At 35.5% G+C, this 18,828-nt stretch overlaps 1 protein-coding gene across 5 annotated transcripts in view; it reads right to left on the reverse strand.

Annotated features, from left to right (window-relative positions):
• The window catches only part of LOC106663388 (regulator of G-protein signaling 20), a 216,858-nt gene that overhangs the window by 119,665 nt on the left and 78,365 nt on the right, over positions 1 to 18,828 (reverse strand). For 4 of the 5 annotated variants that reach the window (XM_014388205.2, XM_014388208.2, XM_024227387.1 and 1 more), the window contains one exon: positions 9,242 to 9,292. In XM_014388205.2, the coding sequence (XP_014243691.1) occupies positions 9,242 to 9,244 (3 nt within the window). In that variant the 5' untranslated portion in view covers positions 9,245 to 9,292. Of the gene's footprint in view, positions 1 to 9,241; positions 9,293 to 16,493; positions 16,513 to 18,828 lie in introns of those variants that run through there. The other variant, XM_014388207.2, reaches the window with a different exon arrangement.

An 18,828-nucleotide genomic window follows, 5' to 3' on the forward strand; every position in this document is an offset into this window, starting at 1 on the left:
AAAAATTCAATTTACAATTTTATTGGACAAATTCACGGTAGAGTTCGATAGGAAATGTTAATAAATTTTCAATTGGTCACCTTCCACTTTTCTCGATTTGCCAAGGGTTTTCGAGTTAGTCGCGATTTTTGGGCAAAAACATGTTTTTTAAGTGCTCATGAAAAAACCGATCACTATATCTTCCGATTTTCAGGTGTGCTAAAGATGGAGCTTTCATTAATCAACAAAAAAGGAAGGCGAAGGAACTCCTCTCTCTCTCTCTCTCTCTCTCTCTCTCTCTCTCACTCTCATAACGCAAGATTTGAAGAAAATTATAGTTCTTTATACCGGACACTCAGATACAACTTAAGATCGGTAAAGTCAAATTGAGCGGTGGAACCAGGAAATCGCCCTGGAGAGGCGCCCTGTAGCAATCGATAGAAATTTTAATATGTTTTAAAATTGACCACCTTCCACTTTGCCCGATTTCTCAACAGTCTTTCGATTTATTCGCGATTTTTGGACAAAAAACGTGGTTGTTTACGTGCCCATGGAGAAAAAAAAACCGATCACTCTCTTTCCCGATTTTCAAGAATGCATAAATTTTGAACCGTCATTTTTTCGAAAATTTGACCCTCTACAACTTTTATTCCGAGGGATTTTTCAAAAAAGTGAACAGGGAAGCGACAATTCTTACTTTTTCATACTTTGACCTTTTGGTGGATGCGAATGGGATGCGGAATGTTTCTGTTGTCAATTACCACTTGTTTACCTCATCAGGGAAATTCGATTTACCTTCCCATTTCAAAGGTGTTGTGGTAGTTCGGCTTTGAAAAACGTATTGAAACAATAGGTTTATGTATGGCAAAATCGAGTAAAAAAAAATGTTAGTGAAATCAAAAAAAGATTTTAAAAAATCAAGTCATATACAGGGTGATCTTCTACTCGTACTACTAAGTTCGTGAAGTATTTCCTCAGTTCAAATGCAACAAAAAAGTCCGTATGGACGTACAGATCATGGTCAGATTCTCAACCCTTTCGCAGATATTCTATTTTTTCACCTATGTACGATTTTCGTCAAAAATCTACTCGAACTATTCATTTTTGGGACAATCCAAAAAAGCAATGAAAAGAGCGATAAATTTCCATTAAGAAAGCACTGTTCTAAAACATTCAATTTAATTTTTTGTTAAAAAAAACAAACACTAAATCTTTCAAAAACTGATAAATTTAAGATTAGTAGAAAAAGCTAAATTTACAATTTTTTTGGACAAATTCGCAGTAGAGTTGGGAAAATTTCAGAACAACTTCTTCGTGTATCGTTTTCTTTAATTAAATTGAAATGCAGAAATTTTATGCTAAATTGGAAAACTGGTGACGGTGTGAAAAATGGGATATGCATTTAAAACGACAATTAAACAATTTAATTTTTTTAACAAACACTAAATGTTTTAAAAATTACTAAATTTTAAATTAGTGAAAAATAGATTTGCAACCTTATTGGATTTAAGCAAAAAAAGAAAAGATGAAAAATTCAACGTTATTTGGTTTTTCACTATGTTTATTGACTCTTTATTATTATTATTTAAAATGAAAAAACTAAATTTACAATTTTATTGGACAAATTCGAGGTAGATTAGGGAAAATTTCATAACATCTTCTTCGTATGTCCTTTTCTTTAATTACAATGAAATGCAGAAATTTTATGCTAAATTGGAAAAAAAATGGTGACGGTGTGAAAAAGGGTGAAGGGGTTAATCTAGTAATTCAACTTTTTCTCATGGGCAAAATTTATTTCCCAACTTAAACTTTATAAAAAAGCTCAAAAAGAAAGAAAAATGAAACAAAACACATAACAAAGAGTCAATAAACATGGCGACACAACGAAGCAGAAAAACTCAACAAAATATCGACACTGAACACAGGCAAAAGGAAATAAACGAACAACACAAAATTGCAGGGAATGAAGTGCAAATTCGCCCTCAGATTGAATCTTTTCTAGTTAAAACATTTGGTTTGCAAGAAACAAAGTTGATATTCAAATTCTGCACCCCGAATAAACATTTTTGGAATACAAAAAATGTCTCAAATTGGCTTTGGGCATCCGTCTGATGTTTATAACACGTACAAGTTCTTTTTAAACAGGACCAATATTTTTCGTATCGTCTACATACAAACTTCCTCTTCGCAATGAATCATTAGGGGTATTCACGATGTTTATGCTAACCGTGTTGACTCTGTTGGGTCTTTTGTAACAAATAAACTAACACAAATACAAGAGAGACAATGAACTTTACAACTCGTGGTAGACAAGGGAAGGCTGAAAGGCAGAATAACATGGGGACATTCCATCTCGAGATTTCGAGCACACCAACTCCAAGTTGGCTACATTATCCTTTTTTTTTGGAAGACTAATCTGATTTGGAAAACATCAAGAAATTTTTTTTTGCCTTATGATCTTTGCATATTAGCCATGACGATATATATGTTGTTCAAATTGGGGGTTATCGGGAAAAAAGGGCCCGGGGCGACGGTGGGAATCGAACCCACGACCGCGGCGTGAGAGTCTCTCATGCTAACCACTCGGCTACCGCGGTCCCCGTATAGATGTGTCATTTTTGTCTGGCGTGTTTATGTTGGGTACTCTCAACACGACAGACAAGAATGACACATCTACACGAAACAAACACTTCGAGCCCTGAAGATGATCTCAATAAAGGTCGAAACGTTGGCACGATAAAGAAAATGTTTTTCGAAAACCTACGTCACACCAGACCGCATCTCACGATTTCCGAATAATCACTGACTAACGGTCACTAAACACCACACATTGGTTGGCTGTTGGAGAAAATCCTGGCATCGGGAATGCTTGCAGGATACGCAAGTACAAGGTTACGAAATATCTAATGTTTATACCAAGCCAACTGAGCTTTTAAACCAAATCTCTGCTTGCGAGAATAATATGCATCAGGATCGACAATTGATTTTTTTGCCTATGGTATTTCGGTTCCATCCACCTACCCTCTGAAGCATGGAAGTTCATTAAACGATACAGCCGCAAGTTTTTCTCTCTTCTTATCTGGCCAGAATAGATATTCTCGTCTTTTATTGAGTATCGCGGCAGAAACAATTTTTGTTATTTTTCTTACTGTGCCATCGCCTATTCCGAATAAGTTTGCTATTTTAGCGACAGAAGCACTTTGTCCGTTGCTGCCAAATCGGTACAAAGCAATAAATAGCTGTAGTTGTACTCTATGTTGTTTTGTGCAGTGTTATGATGAAAACGTCTAGTTTGTTAATCCTGGTATAAGATGGTAAGTTTTTCCTAATCATTCTGAATACATTTTATCCTTCTTGAAGTACAGGGGCTACCCCCGAATTGCCTCGGATTGTTTTTCAATAATAACAAAAATGTCGATAATTTTAAAACGATTCCTCTTGTCCATAAAACATCAAAGGAGTTTCCCCTGTAAACTATACGTAATGATTATAAGCAATGTTTTTAATCTCTTTGTTATGTGTTTTATTTGATTTTTACGTTGAATTTTTTTACTTTTTGTGCTTTTTTACTATAAGATTCGGACAAAATATGTATACGAAACACAGACAAAATAAAATAAAAGAACAACAATGCAGAAGTTGTAAAACCCGACTTTAACCTAATAAAAAAAGCACTAAAAGACAGAAAAGTTCAACGTAAAAATCAAACAAGACATCAAATCAAAAGAGACAATAAAAATAGTGTACCAAATTACGTTGAAATTTTCATTTTTATGAGCTTTTTTATTAGGTTAAATTAGGGTTTTACAACTTCTTTATTATTGTTCTTTTTTCCTTTTGTCTGTATTTAGTGCATATATTTTGTCCAATTTTTCTGCTTGTAATGAAAACGCAAAAAAAAAATTCAACGTAAAAATTTTCAAAAAAGACAATAAACGGCGAACCACCAAAGCAGACAAATTGGACAGAATAACTACTATAAAAACACAGCCAAGAACAATATACGTAAGTTGTCAAATCCAACTCTAACTTAAATTAAAAAAAACAAAAAAAAAACAGAAAAAATCAACATAAAAATCAAATAAAACACATAATTAAGAGACAATAAACATAGCGAACCACCAAAGAAGATAAATTAGACAAAATATCTACACTATACACAGCCAAAAAAATAAACACTATACATAAGTTGTCAAATCCAACTGTAACCTAGTTAAAAAAAGAAAAATCAACATACAAATCAAATAAAACACATAATTAAGAGATATTAAACATAGCGAACCACCAAAGAAGATAAATTAGACAAAATATCTGCACTAAACACAGCCAAAAAAATAAACACTATACATAAGTTGTCAAATCCAACTCTAACTTAATTTAAAAAAGAAAAAATCAACATACAAATCAAATAAACCACATAATTAAGAGACATTCAACATAGCAAAACCACCAAAGCAGATAAATTTGACAAAATACTTACACTAAACAGCCAAAAAAAAAACAACAAAAAACTATACATAAGTTGTTAAGTCCAACTAACTTAATTAACAAAAAGAAAAAATCAACATACAAATCAAATAAAACATATAATTAAGAGACATTAAACAGCTAACTACCAATGCAGAAAAATTGGACAAAATATCTACTGGAAACACAGCTAAAAAAGAACTACTATAACTATACATAACTTGAAATACCGAATTCTAACGTAATAAAAAATCACAAAAAAAGAAAAATACAACGTAAAAATATAATAATAATAATACTAAAGAGACAATAAACATAGCAAACTACCAATGCAGAAAAATTGGACAAAATGTCTACCCTAAACACAGCCAAAAAAGAACAACTATACATGACTTGTAAAACCGAATTCTAACATAATAAAAAGGCACAAAAAAAAGAAAAATTCAACGTAAAAATCTAATAATAATAATAATAATAAACAGACAATAAACATAGTGAAAAACCAAATAATTTTGAATTTTTCTTTTTTTTTGTGCTTATATCTAAGAAGGTTGCAAATCTATTTTCCACTAATGTTAAATTTAGTAATGTTTGGAAGATTAAGTGTTTTTAAAAAAAATTTAATTTGTTTAGTTGTCGTTTTAAATTAATCCCCCCTTTTTCACACCATCGCCATTTTTTCAATTTAGCATAAAATTTCTGCATTTCAATGTAATTAAAGAAAAGGACCTACGAAGAAGATGTAATGAAATTTTCTCAAATCTACGGCGAATTTGTCCAATAAAATTGTAAATTTAGTTTTTCCACTAATCTTAAATTTAGCTTTTTTTAAAAAAGATTTAGTGTTTGTTTTCTTAGAAAAAATTAAATTGAAAGTTTTAGAAGATTGCTTCCTTAATTGAAATTTAACGCTCTTTTCAATGCTTTTTAGGAGTAACGCAAAAATGAATAGTTCAAGGGCTACGGGTAGATTTATGACGAAAAGCGTAGATAGTTAAAAAAAGCTGAATATTCGTGAAAGGGTAAGATCGGATCATGGTACAGACGAACGTTTTTATTGCATTTGAGGTGTAGAAGCACCTGACGAACTTTATCGTGCGAGTTGTGTATTACATTGTACAATAACCTTGAAATATATGCAGAACAAAGAAAGAAACTCATTGTAAATAAAAATTCACGTAAAATATTTTTTTCTCTGCTCCTAGGGCTCATTGGTAAGGCATTAGAAGCTTCGTATATTTTTGGACCTGGTATCAAAAAACGTTTCAGTGATTGTAATTATTGTTTCTATGTAAGGTATTGGTTCAAATGAAAAAGTTAGTATCATGAGCGGGATTCGAACCCACGACCTTCGACTCAAGACGCCGCTGCTCCAACCCCCTGACCTATCCTGACTTCGATCCACTCGGACACCAACGTACAACCTTTCGAATTTCGAGAATCGAATCCTGATTACACGACATTTGAAAAATGGCAAAAAAGTGGGAAAATTCGAAAGTTTGTAGGGTTGGTGTCCGAGTCACGATAGCTCAAGTGGTTAGAGCATCGGCGTATTGAGGTCGTGGGTTCGAATCCCGCTCGTGACACTAGTTTTTTCATTTCAACCATACCTTACATAAAGATAATTGAAAGAAGTTATTTGGTCAATCAGACCACGAAATGTAATGGATTATTTATTATTTTAAATTATTTTCTGGTGTTAGATTAAGGGTAATGAATTATCTTGCAAGGAAGGGCGAAATCGAGAAAAACTCTAGCAACCGGACAACCGTGTGTCCCAATTGTAGATTATTTCATTAAATTTATCAACAACATCAGAAAATTTTACCTGTCAATGACTAGGGAAATAGCAACAATCGAGTCAGCTCTCCTATCTGTTGCGTACGATAAGGGAGGAGAGGTTTTTGAGAAAATTACCGGCTGCGGTGCCCAAAAAATCAATATTTCCAGGCTTAGAGGGCAAATATTGCAATCCAGTTTATGAATATGTCCACGACTAAAATCAATTCGCTTCATCGCCCCGAGTAAAGGCCCGTGTATATACGTCTAATGTAAGTTGAAAAATAACGCCTCGCTTCGATCAACGCTACGTATTGAAATATTGTTCGTTTTGTCGTCGTTCCCTGGGTTACAATCTTAAATCGAGAATTGGGGTAGTTTTCGGATAATAGTTGTACATAATTGACCCTCATTTCCCAGCCCTCAAAGCATTTGCTCGAGAGATAACATCTGAAATTACATAAAACATTTCAAACCAAACGGTATAGGTGATATTTGGTATATTTATATCGATGAAGTCCCGTTAATTACATATGTCCGAAACAATAGGGTAGCCAACCGATAAAATAAACCTACTTATTATTAAAGTAAACGTGTTTTTTTTCTGTTGCTACCAACAAAAACATAGTTATGCCATTTTTTCAAAATTTTTGATAGCGCAATTTCAAGAAAAAGAAAACCGGATCATGTAATTGTTGTGCAGGAAGAAGGAGACATATCTTGGGATACAAAGAAAACTCAGGGAAAGTAATTGTAGCAATGACAGTCAATGATTTAGTACTCTTTAAAAGAAGGAACGAATGGACAGACTGAACTAAGGATCTTTGGAATAAGCCAGAAGGCTGCAGTGCTTGGGGACCATAAACCCCACTTCCTGGTCTCTTTTCATCATCATCATTCTATACCGATAACTGATTCATATAAGCTCACCGGCAATTCCAACTTTCGTGTAATTTACAATAAATTACCAGATCTCGAGAATGACCCACTACGAGATTTGACGTTCTGGGTCAGACCTTGATCTCGCCCGTCCTGCCGCCGAGGTTGGGCTCAAAGGCCTCCTAGATCCAAACCCATTCACACTCTCACTCACTCTTAAATACATTGTTTCCAATTTACATGCCATTCACTCAGCTAGGGTGGTGGAGAACTCGATATTCCTCCGTCATTTACACTTATTATATAATTAATCTAATTGAGAGACAATAGGGTACATAGGCAATCTTATAGTACACATTTACGCTAATCAATACATTCAGTCTCAATATAACAAAACTGAACATAAAACAACATATATACAATGATGGGGAAATTTAATGCACCGCTCATTTTATTTAGTTTACAATTAAATTCATTATCTTCCTACATTAGTTACAGGTACTTAGGAGCTGTCGTAGTCGAAATAAACAATAAATAATGCTTTGTTTACTTCCTAGCGTTAAGCGGGGAACACACTTACCCGATGCTACCCGACGCTTTGTCAAGTTTTGATAGGGCGTGCACATGTATGCGACGTACATCGTGTATCACAAATCAGTATCACAATCGCAATGCCTGATTTGTTCTTAATGCGTTATTTTGAGCAAAACCATGTAATAAATTGTCAGTTAAATTTTATGAGCACAACCATCTAATAAATTGTTAGTTAAATTTAATTGTTTCAAATAAAGTTATTCCAATGTTTTGATCAATTTTCTGCCTAACCATCACAATTAAATAATTTTTATAAAAACGCATGAATTTTTGATCTCGTTTAATTTGGCTTACATTAAAATAGGAATGTTGTAATTAATCTAACGACAAAATTACATATACTTAGTTTGAAATAAACTAGAAAAAATATGAGTGTCCTGTTCGGACTAGACGAAAATGGTGCAATGGTATGAGCAAAACCATAAAATAAATTGTTAGTTAAATTTTATGAGCAAAACCGTGTAATAAATTGTTAGTTAAATTTAATTGATTTAAGTAAAGTTATTCAGGTGTTTGGATATTTTTTTGCCTAACTACCATAATTAAATAATTTTTATAAAAACTCATGAACTATTGATCTCGTTTAATTTGGTTTATATTAAAATAAGTATGTTGTAATTAATGTAAGAACAATAATACGTGCAGTTTGAATAAAAAATATGAGTTTCCGGTTCTTTTGTCTTCGACGGTACTCGATGCGACCCGACGAAAATCTGTACAGTGGGGATCGTGTTTGCATCGGGTAGCGTTAAGCCGGGAACACACCCGATGCTACGCCATGCGACGCTTCGCGATGCTATCTGACGCAAATCCGAACTCCGATTTTCCATAAGGTTGCATTACCCCCGTGCACATCTACCCGATGCTATGCCACGCTAACCTACCCGACGCTANATATGAGTATCCGGTTCTTTTGTCTTCGACTGTACTCGATGCGACCCGACGAAAATCTAGACAGTGGGGATCGCAGAGCGTCGGGTAGGTTAGCGTGGCATAGCATCGGGTAGTTGTGCACGGGGGTAATGCAACCTTATGGAAAATCGGAGTTTGGATTTGCGTCGGGTAGCGTCGCATGGCGTAGCATCGGGAAAGTGTTTCTGGCTTAAGTCTAAGGGCGAGAGAGACGATCAGGCTCCACGAAACCGCAGCAATACGGGAAATGAGAAAAGAAATCTGAGCGGACAAGACCGATATATTTCGATTTCCTCCAGGACTCGGCCTGGCACCCAGCTCGTGAACCTCTTCTTACCAAAGTTCAAAAAATGGCCAAGCTTAAATTCACACGGGGATATATATCTGGACTCAGCCTGATGTAAACAACTAATTATATAGTAGTAAATCTAAAATTTCTATTTTCAATTAATCTTTAATTAGATTTCTTTTGGTTTTATCCTAATAATTAACTTTTGTTGTTATCCTTTTCCCCCCTGAGTCATGTATTTAATTAAAATGTAGTAAAAAAGCAGCAATTCCGCACGAGGAGGATTCTCATTTTTAAAACGTATAAAGGATTTCAAAAGAATCGTAGTTGAAATAATCTCACCATATAGCAGCTCCGACTCACAGTCTACGCCTCCCCATAGCATAATGTTGTCTGGAACAAAAAAGACAAATTTATAACTACAAGCCAGAATAAAGAGACGTGTGTCTGTGAGATAGGACGAAACAGAAAAATATAGATTGTGTGATCGAAGGAAGAAAGTTTTTTATAAAAAATAATAAAAAACTAAACGGAAATTACGACAGATTATTTTCTTTGTCGCGACGCAATGTCCATTTTCTTCGTCTTTAACTTCCAATCGTGAATGCTTTTTTTTTTTTTTTAAGCGAGCCAGATCAAGAAGACAAAGAATTGTGTCTAGCGTTAGATTGAGAGGATCGGCCACTCAACCAGCAGAGTAAACAAATCCGTTTATCAAATGGGTCAGCAAAACAAGAAACAGCCAGACTACAAGTGTTACTTGACACAAACGATCTTTATCGATTTAATAACACGCTCCTTCACCTCGGTTCTCTTTGATAAATTGTAACTCGGCCCCAAGACGCGATCAAATCACTGGAGATATGTTCGAACCCATGTCCACGTGAAAAATAAAAACGTTTCAAACAAATGGAAGAATCAACGAGGGAAGAATGTCACAAGAACAAGAATTATGGAACAAGGTGTAATAAATTGACTTTCAAAACACATTTAATGTCCGAAAAATCTTTCTTATAACTTAATTGGGCCAGCTAAGGCAAACATTTCTTGAAAGTAACAACAAAAATTTACTGGCGGAACACGTCCATGTTAAGGAATAATGACGGAAAATCATTAATGTTTTCGTCAGAACAAATAAAAATGAGCGAGTATTGCAATCAGAAAGAAAGAGAATGAGAGAGAGAGAGAGAGAGAGAGAGAGAGAGAGAAAGAGAAAGAGAGAGAGAGAGAGAGAGAGAGAGAGAGAAAGAGAAAGAGAGAGAGATAGAGAGAGAGAGAAAGAGAGAGAGAGAGAGAGAGAGGAGAAAGAGAAAGAGAGAGAGAGATAGAGAGAGAGAGAGAAAATGTATGAATAAGAGAGAGTGAGTGTGAAAGTGAGAAAATTTTCTCGATCAAATATTACATTGAAAGAGTAAGTAACGTAAGGAAGTGAATTAGATATAAAAAATAGAAAGAAAAGAAGGAGACAAAGAGTATGTGAGAAGATTTCCAAACCAACGGACATTACCAAAAATTGGAACTATATCGCTGTTAATAAATGCATAATGAACACATGCACATACAATATAAGTGATAATAATTTACAATAAATAATGACATTGGTGATGATGATACTAGGAAGTCTGTGCTCCCCAGGCACTGCAGCCTTGTGGCTTATTATCCCGTTCTAGTTACCTAGTTCAGTGCAATCGATTCAATCCTTCTTCTCAGAAGTATTAAGTCATTGTATGTTGTTGCTTCAATTTCAATCTTTCGGTGTTTTCGCATTGGAAGATGATATTGGTGGCTGTTTCTTCCTCCAGATTACATAATCTGCAAATGGGATCATCGTTATATATGCTCATGCTGTGCGGATGTTTTCTCAGATGCCAGTGACCGGTTATTAGTCTTAGCACTCCTCTGCATCTGGCCCACTCCAACTGCAACAGCGAGTTTGCCCATGTTGGTTGTTCTAGCATACGTTTACTGCGTCTAGCGCCGCTAGAGTTTATCCACTTCTCTTTTGGTTTTATTTGGATCCATTCGGTGAAGGAGGATTCTGTATTTGTTTTTGTTATCCCTGGTATAGGTTCTTGGCTGTATCCGGCTGTTTCTTCCTAGACATTACATAATTTGCAAATGGGATCATTGTTATATATGCCCATGTTGAGTAGATGTTTTCTCAGATGCCAGTGACCGGTTATTAGTCCTAGCACTCCTCGGAGTCTGCTCACTTCAACTTCAGCAGTGAGTTTGTCAGTCTTGAAGGGTTGTTTTACTTTTTTGCTTAAGTTACTGTGTCTAGCGTCGCTAAAGTTTATCCAATTCTCCTTTTGTTTTATTCGGATCCATTCGGTGATGGAGAATTCTGTATTTGTTATCCCTAGTAAAGGTTCTTGGCTGTATCCGGCTGTTTGTGGCTGTTTCTTTCTAGACATTACATAATTTGCAAATGGGATCATTGTTATATATGCCCATGCTGTGCGGATGTTTTCTCAGATGCTAGTGACCGGTTATTAGTCCTAGCACTCCTCTGAGTCTGCCCACTTCAACTTCAGCAGTGAGTTTGTCAGTCTTGAAGGGTTGTTTTACTTTTTTGCTTAAGTTACTGTGTCTAGCGCCGCTAAAGTTTACCCAATTCTCTTTTCGTTTTATTCTGATCCATTCTGCGATGGAGGATTCTGTATTTGTTTTTGTTATCCCAAGTATAGGTTTGGGGCCTATGTATGGACTGGCCAAATTATTATTATTTAACCAATCTTGAATCTCCAATCTGTCAGAAATGGAGGCACGTTTCACTTCAGAATGGTTTTGAAATCTGAGGTGAAAAAGAATGGTAAAAACTATATAAATACACAATGAGCGCAATGAAATTTAGAATGTTTTTAGTAAATTAATTTAATTATTAATACATTTAAGTAAAATGATTGTTAATTAAATTGTTAAATGTTAATCTTCAAATATAAACTGTACTTGACGTTTATAAAATCCTTTTTTACACCGTATATTGTTTATGGGTGTAGAAATCAGCTGACGGGCCAAAAAGTTTAAGTTTAGTGTTGTTTTGTTCTCGTCGTAAAAAAACAACATTCTGTAACTAAAAATTAATAACATTTTTCTCTCATTCATGAACCTCCTTGCCTTTTTCACAAATATTTGTCTGTTTGTCAAAGCTTTTGAGCAAACCTTTGTTATGCGTGGGCTTTAAACCTGTTGCGCAATATTTTCATAATTTCCAAGTTAAAAAGGTTTTGTTCAACTAAAAAAAAAAAGTTGTTATACACAGGTTAACTTAACAGGGTTGTTTATTACGACTGTAATAATTGCCTAATGCAATCTTTAAGATTTCGTTCGTTAGGTAGAAAACAGTAAACAAGTGGTCGTGTATTGGTGTATTTTAAGAAGCAAAAACATCCCCTGCTTTCCTGTCAGAGAAGGTGGTATATTTATATCATTGCATTAAAGCAAAAATAATTCACAGTGAAAGATGTTTTATGCGGTATAGAAACCCGAGTTGTACCGATTTAACAAAATGATTCTGACTGCACTTTATTGGGAAAAATATCTTTTTAAAAATACGAAACAGAAATAAATCCATTTTGTGGAACACTTGTAATTAATGATAATAACACCGAATTGCAATCGTTGAAGCAGGAAACTGAATCCTATTCCGGAAACCACTTAATCCTTGTTTATAATCCACTTGTTCAACCAACATGGGGATTCTTACTGTGGTTAAAAATTAATTGTGTTTCGGCATAATATTCTCTATGCAAATCACATAATCTGTCTCCCTTTCACCCTATCTCTCTACACCTATTTCTCTGTTTATCTATCTTTCGATATATCTCTCTCTTTCTCCCTATCTCTCTACACCTATTTCTCTNCCCCTCTCCTCCCACTTACATACACTGTTTCTTTCCTTTAGAACTTTTTATCTCATTCTTTCTTTCTTTTCATCTCAATTTCTCTTTCTCCTTTAGGTTTGATTTTTTCTTTTAATTTCTTCTTGCCTACTGTTTTGTACAAGTCAAACACACACACACTTCACCCTTTATGTCTTTTTAGTAATTGCTCATTTGTTTTAAGACTGCAGTCTTCTAATATAATTATTATTAACAATTTTCTTTCTTACCTTTGATAAAATAAATTTTTCATAATCTTGTTCACATTCTCTATATTTTTTATCACTATATCTCTATACTTACTCACTCCGGTTTTCTCCATTTTTCTATGTCTCTCATTTCTTCGTTCCCTTTCCCCCCTCTCTCTCTCTCTCTCTCTCTCTATCAATCTATCTATCTCTATTTATCTATCCCTTTTTTCTCTCATACTCTCACTTCATCTTCCTTTCTTTCTTCTTATCACTAACACTTTTCTTTCTAACCATCATTAAAATAAACTTTTTCACTCCTCTCCTCTCAATTCCTGTCTCTCTCTCCATCCCTCCTTCTCTCACTCTCACACACTCTCTCTCTCTCTCTCTCTCTCTCTCTCTCTCTCTCTCTCTCTCTCCCCCTCCCCCATCCAATTTACATACACCGTTTCTTTCCTTTAGAACCTTTTACCTCATTCTCTCTTTCTTTTCATCTCAATTTCTCTTTCTCCTTTAGGTTTGATTTTTTCTTTTAATTTCTTCTTGCCTACTCTTTTGTACACGTCAAACACACACACACACACTTCACCCTTTATTTCTTTTTATTAATTTTCTTTCACTGTCATTCCTTAACATCGGCGTGTTTTATATTGACTGTCCATTTCTTAAAGTGCAGGTAATATGTACAGCAATGTTATATTAAATAAAAACATTCTCATTCTCTTTTCCTCTTGACTCTGTCCGTTCGTCTCTCATGAAAAAAATACATGCCAGAAGATTTTTGTTGTTAATTTCAAGGAATGTTTCTCACAGCTTGCCCCATTAAGTAGGTTGTGACAAGAAAGATGTTCTGTGGATAAAAAGTGTTTTGGTTGTTCAATTTATTACAAATAGGGCCATAACCCTTGTAACTATCACCAACAATTATTGGACATTATTTCCTCATTGATTCTTGCATTTATTTGAATCGTTATTACTTTTACACGGGCAAATGGGTTCGAACGTGTCTCTAGTGAGCCCGCTCATGACTTGTGGACGAGTTAGGATTTATCAAAGAGAACCGAGGTGAAAGAGCGTGTTATTAAATCGATAAAGATTGGGATCGTTTGTGTCAAGTAACACTTGTAGTCTGGCTGTTTCTCGTTTTGCTGGCCCATTGATAAACGGATTTTTTGGTTGAGTAGCCGATCATCTCAATCTAACGCTCAATCTAATCTCTAATTCTTTGCCTTTTTGATTTGGCTTAAAGAAAAAAATGACTTGTCAATGATGAAAGAAATATTCAAGAGCGAATTTTAAAGAGGAAGATGATTGATATTTGCATGTGTAATCAAACACAAATTGATATAGAAAATTTTATATACATACAAATTTAAACCAATGTATTCATTTAAATTCGAAAGAGGAAAAGAACCATCATGGTTTTTAAGGTTCGGACATGCACAGTCTGCCGTTCGATTTCCTGGCCTTTTGAAATTGTTGGGCTAAATTTAAGTCCCGATGTATCGACCACTCACCCAGGGACATGTGGTGGAGTGGCCGGACGTAAACCTCCCATTGAAAAAGCTGTACATTACTTTGCTCATAAGGTTTAATTTCGTAGGAATGACCAATTAGTGCGTAGTTTCTTTAACGCAATTGTCTGGAATAATTTTCGCCTCGCCCACGGGAGACATTAAGCGTTTATTTTTTCGTCGGAATGCGGAAAAAACTGGAATAAATTTCGCAGGGTTAGCCGCGTTTTGAAATTAAGATAACGTCCAAATGGGTGAGAAAAGTAAATGGGCGGTTTCGGCCTGCGAGTCGGTGCCCGTAGTCTGCGTTCCTCACAGAGGATGGCGTGAAACCGAAACACGCTTAACAAATGTGTCTATCATGATCGGTTTTGATTCAATTTTTATTGGAGAACCATCTTAATTAAATTCAAAAATTCAAGTGGAAGAGCAGCGGCGTATCTAGACGAAGATCGTGGGTTCGAATCCCGCTCGTGCCATTGACTTTTTTATCTCAACTAAAAACCTTAATTAATTGTAGCATCTAAATAATATTGGATACTGTTCAAAATAAGACCTCCTCGATAATGCCTGAGAGTGATATTCAGATATTAGGCGAGGCCATAATTTTTACAAAAGTAAAACGTAATTGAAATGGATGTATAATTATCAAAAAAGTAAAAAAATGATTAATTATTGGGTTGTCCGAAAAATAATGCAGATTTCATGTTTTCTTTCAATTACCCAGCTATGTAATAAACTGCTTCCGTTTCATGGATTATTCTTTCGTACGAATATCAACACTTTTTAATCCTCTTCCAAATAATAATTTTTGTTTACCACAGTAACATTTCATTACTTGGGTTCAGTTTTGACTAAAATCTCAGTTTTACGAATATAAACTCGGTCGGAACGGTGCAGAAACATTCATGAAGTCAGATGAAAATTTCGAGAGGAAAACAAAAACAAGATCATGGAAGGATTTCTTCCCTAGATGATCATGATCTGCGAACTTGGGTCGACGAAAATCCAGAACAACTTTTCTAGAACTTGCAGAGAATCTTTCAGTTAGGAAATCCGCCGTCGCTGACTACCTCAAGACAATTGGAAAGGTGAAAAAACTCGAAAGTTGGGTTCCTCGTGCATTAAACGACCGACAAAAAATCATTATGAAGTTTGCGCAACACTTCTTTGCCCAAACATAAACTAACCTTGTCTCAATATAATTGTTACTTGTGGTATAAAGTGAATACTCTACGATATCAACACGCGTTCTGGTCCGTGGCACCATACTTTCCAAAGCCCCCAACTCGTCAAAAAAGATAATCATGACCCTTTGATGGGCTTCATTTTGGCTGATTTACAAGCTTCTTGAATCCTAATGTACTACAATGCTTAAATGTACTGCTGTCACTACAATGCACCAGAAAATAGCTTTATTTATCTTTGGTCAACCGGAAACTTCTGTTACAAGACAAAGCTCGGCCCTCACGAGTGACAATACGAAAACTGTTTTCGTTGGATCTTGGTTATCAGGTCTGCCTTAACCTCCCTATTCTCCAGACTTCTCGCCTACCGACTGACATTTTTTCAGACCTCTGAACGACGTTTTACAACATAAAAAATTTATTTATCGAAAGTCGTTAGAAAATGCGTTTACAGAATTTGTTAATAATAAAGACTCAAAATTTTATTCAGAGGATATAGAGAAGTTGCCTTCACGTTAGGAAAAGTATATTGAAAATGATGTAACATGAATATGAAATGTATATGAAAATGATAAACATCAATTAAAAATGTTTAAAACCATTTATTTAAATTTTTGTCTTTTATAACCATAAACCTCCATTATTTTCTGGACAACTTAACAATTATATATTTAAAAAAACGAAAAGGTGTACAAGTTTTGATCGTTTGTCAACCAAATTAATTTAGGGTGTCTTTACAACATCCTCGAACGGTCATGCAGGACAAAAAGAACATTAATAACCACATAGAATTAATTAGTACCACAGCGAAAACATACCTTCAGAAAAATCGATGGGATATTTTTTAAAAGTCTTTCGACATTATTTCATCCAAAACGCAGGCGAAGGGGAAAATGTGTACGCAGTTGTCAAAATTTATTTCGCCTATCAAAATCAAAATCGTAAACCCGAAAATGTCATAATTATTATTTTCTCTATGTTGGTCAGTAATAAAGAAAACCTATCGAACTCTTTGCTGTACAGTCCAAAATTAAAAATTGTCTGAAATATTACATAAAATTTTGGTTAATTTAAAGTAATTTTTGGTTAAAGGATCATTACGACAAATCGAAAACGGGGTGAAACACAAAAGCAGACACATGGACGGCAACAAAATATAAAGTCCACTTACCGATGTCAAAATAAACGACAAAAGGGAGGCTTAAGTTTACGTTAAAAAGTTAAAATAGTTTCGTAATCGATTGAGCCAATAAGTCGGCCGTGTTTGTCCATGTCAATTCGTCATACCCGAAGAGGTAGGTGTCTGTGTGCCGTTTTCGACCTCTTCAGGGTTGGGATAGGTCGGGGAGTGCGAACCAAATGGAATCGGCCTGGGGACTGAGGGAAGGCGTCCGGAGGCAACAGGAGGTCGAAGCTTGCGCATCCTCCGCAAAACACGCAAAAGCCCACGTGGTCACTACCCTCGGTCGCAGACACCGCCCGCCCGCCGCCCCCAACGAGGAAAACGAGGCCGGCTTTCTGCCAAATCTTCTTTTGGGGATGATGCGATACCATCGAACGCACCCTGGCCGGCCAATTCTTCCTGTAAAACGCCTGCCAATATTAAAATTTGTAAACACCGCGAAATTACACCGGACGTATTTTATATTTATCAATTGTTATACTTCCTTGGCAGTGAGCATTGTCCAAGGGAAATTAGATTAAAAAAGAATGTAAGCGAACAACTAACACTGCATGAAAAATGAAGTTTCTGGAAGTTAATTGCTAAAATTTATCGCACCCTGTTTCTCGCACCGAGTCAAAAAATGTACAGTTTAACCAGTAATAATTTGTTGGAGCCATGAGGAGCGCTCAAGAATGAGGTAGTTTATACAAACACCTTTTTAATTTTTTCGCCGACGTTTCGACCTTTATTCGGGTCACCTTCAAGGCAAAAAGTGTTGTGCGATTCTTGGGGTGTCATATTGGTGTTGTGCCAAAGTGTTGTAAATGTGTGTTTCTTAATGATCTGTTGTTTCATAATTTGCTGAAGTCGTGAGGAGCGGTTAAGAATGTGGTAGTTTAGAAAAACACCTTTTTAATTTTTTCGCCGATTTTCCGACCTTTATTCGGGTTATCGTCAGGGAATATAGTGTGGTGCTATCGTGCGATTCTTGTGGTCTCATATTGGTGTTGTGCAAAACTGTTGTGAATAATAATAATAATTAATTAATAACAATTAATAATAATTAATAAAAATAATAATTATTATTAATAATAATAACAACATTTAAAAAGTTCAACATTCTCTATGTAAAGTTTATCTTGTTTGTACGTCAATTGTATAGAGAAAAGAACTAACAAAGCTCGTCTAGATTGCATGACAACACAAAATAATTTGCGATTACGGCAAGCTCGTCGTGCGGAATCGCACGGCATCATCACACCGATCCATGTAAACTCAATGAGAGCTTCTTTCTTTACGATTTCAGTTTCTTCTCGCTCGACTTCGCGTCGCATACCAGCCAGTTTTAATGAGCCCTTAGAATGAAGAATGCTGACACGTTTTACAACAGTCAATTTTCAATAGAATTGTTTTAAAGGAAAATATAGAAGACTTTTATGCGATATTTCAGCATCTTTGATGCCTTGATCATGGAATAAAATTTATGTTGTGATAAATAATTTTTGTTAAATAAATATTACCATTGCATTCTATCGCTACACTACATATTCACGCCAGCAAATTCATACTCTCTCAACTCCTAAAAGGATCAGAGACCCAGACACTTGAGTCGTGAACAATTTTTTCATGGAGTCAAGAAATGGCGTTCCATCAGGTGGGACTCATCGAGCAACCTTTCTCTGCATGCTGGACACATACAGGAGCTTTGGCCAAAAGTAAAAAGTAAAGTCGCATAGCCTTTTCTTAATCGGGTGAGGATGACCCTTCATCTACGAGTCAGGTCCTCCAAGGGTCACCTATCGATAGTGCATTTGATACATTAGAGCATCTCTGCCAAACCGGCCCACCGACGCTGCCAATTTCTTTTAATCTTGTTGGTTATTGCATTTTTAACCTCCAGGAGCCGGATCGTGGTGTCCAGAGGTTCGGACCGGTTTCCCTCCAGGCGGAGTGCGCATGCAACAACCACCGCTTTGCGGAAACGCTCC

This window comes from Cimex lectularius, unplaced genomic scaffold (genome assembly GCF_000648675.2).
Source record: "Cimex lectularius strain Harlan isolate CLEC.00 unplaced genomic scaffold, Clec_2.1 scaffold195, whole genome shotgun sequence".
Lineage (NCBI taxonomy): Eukaryota > Metazoa > Arthropoda > Insecta > Hemiptera > Cimicidae > Cimex > Cimex lectularius.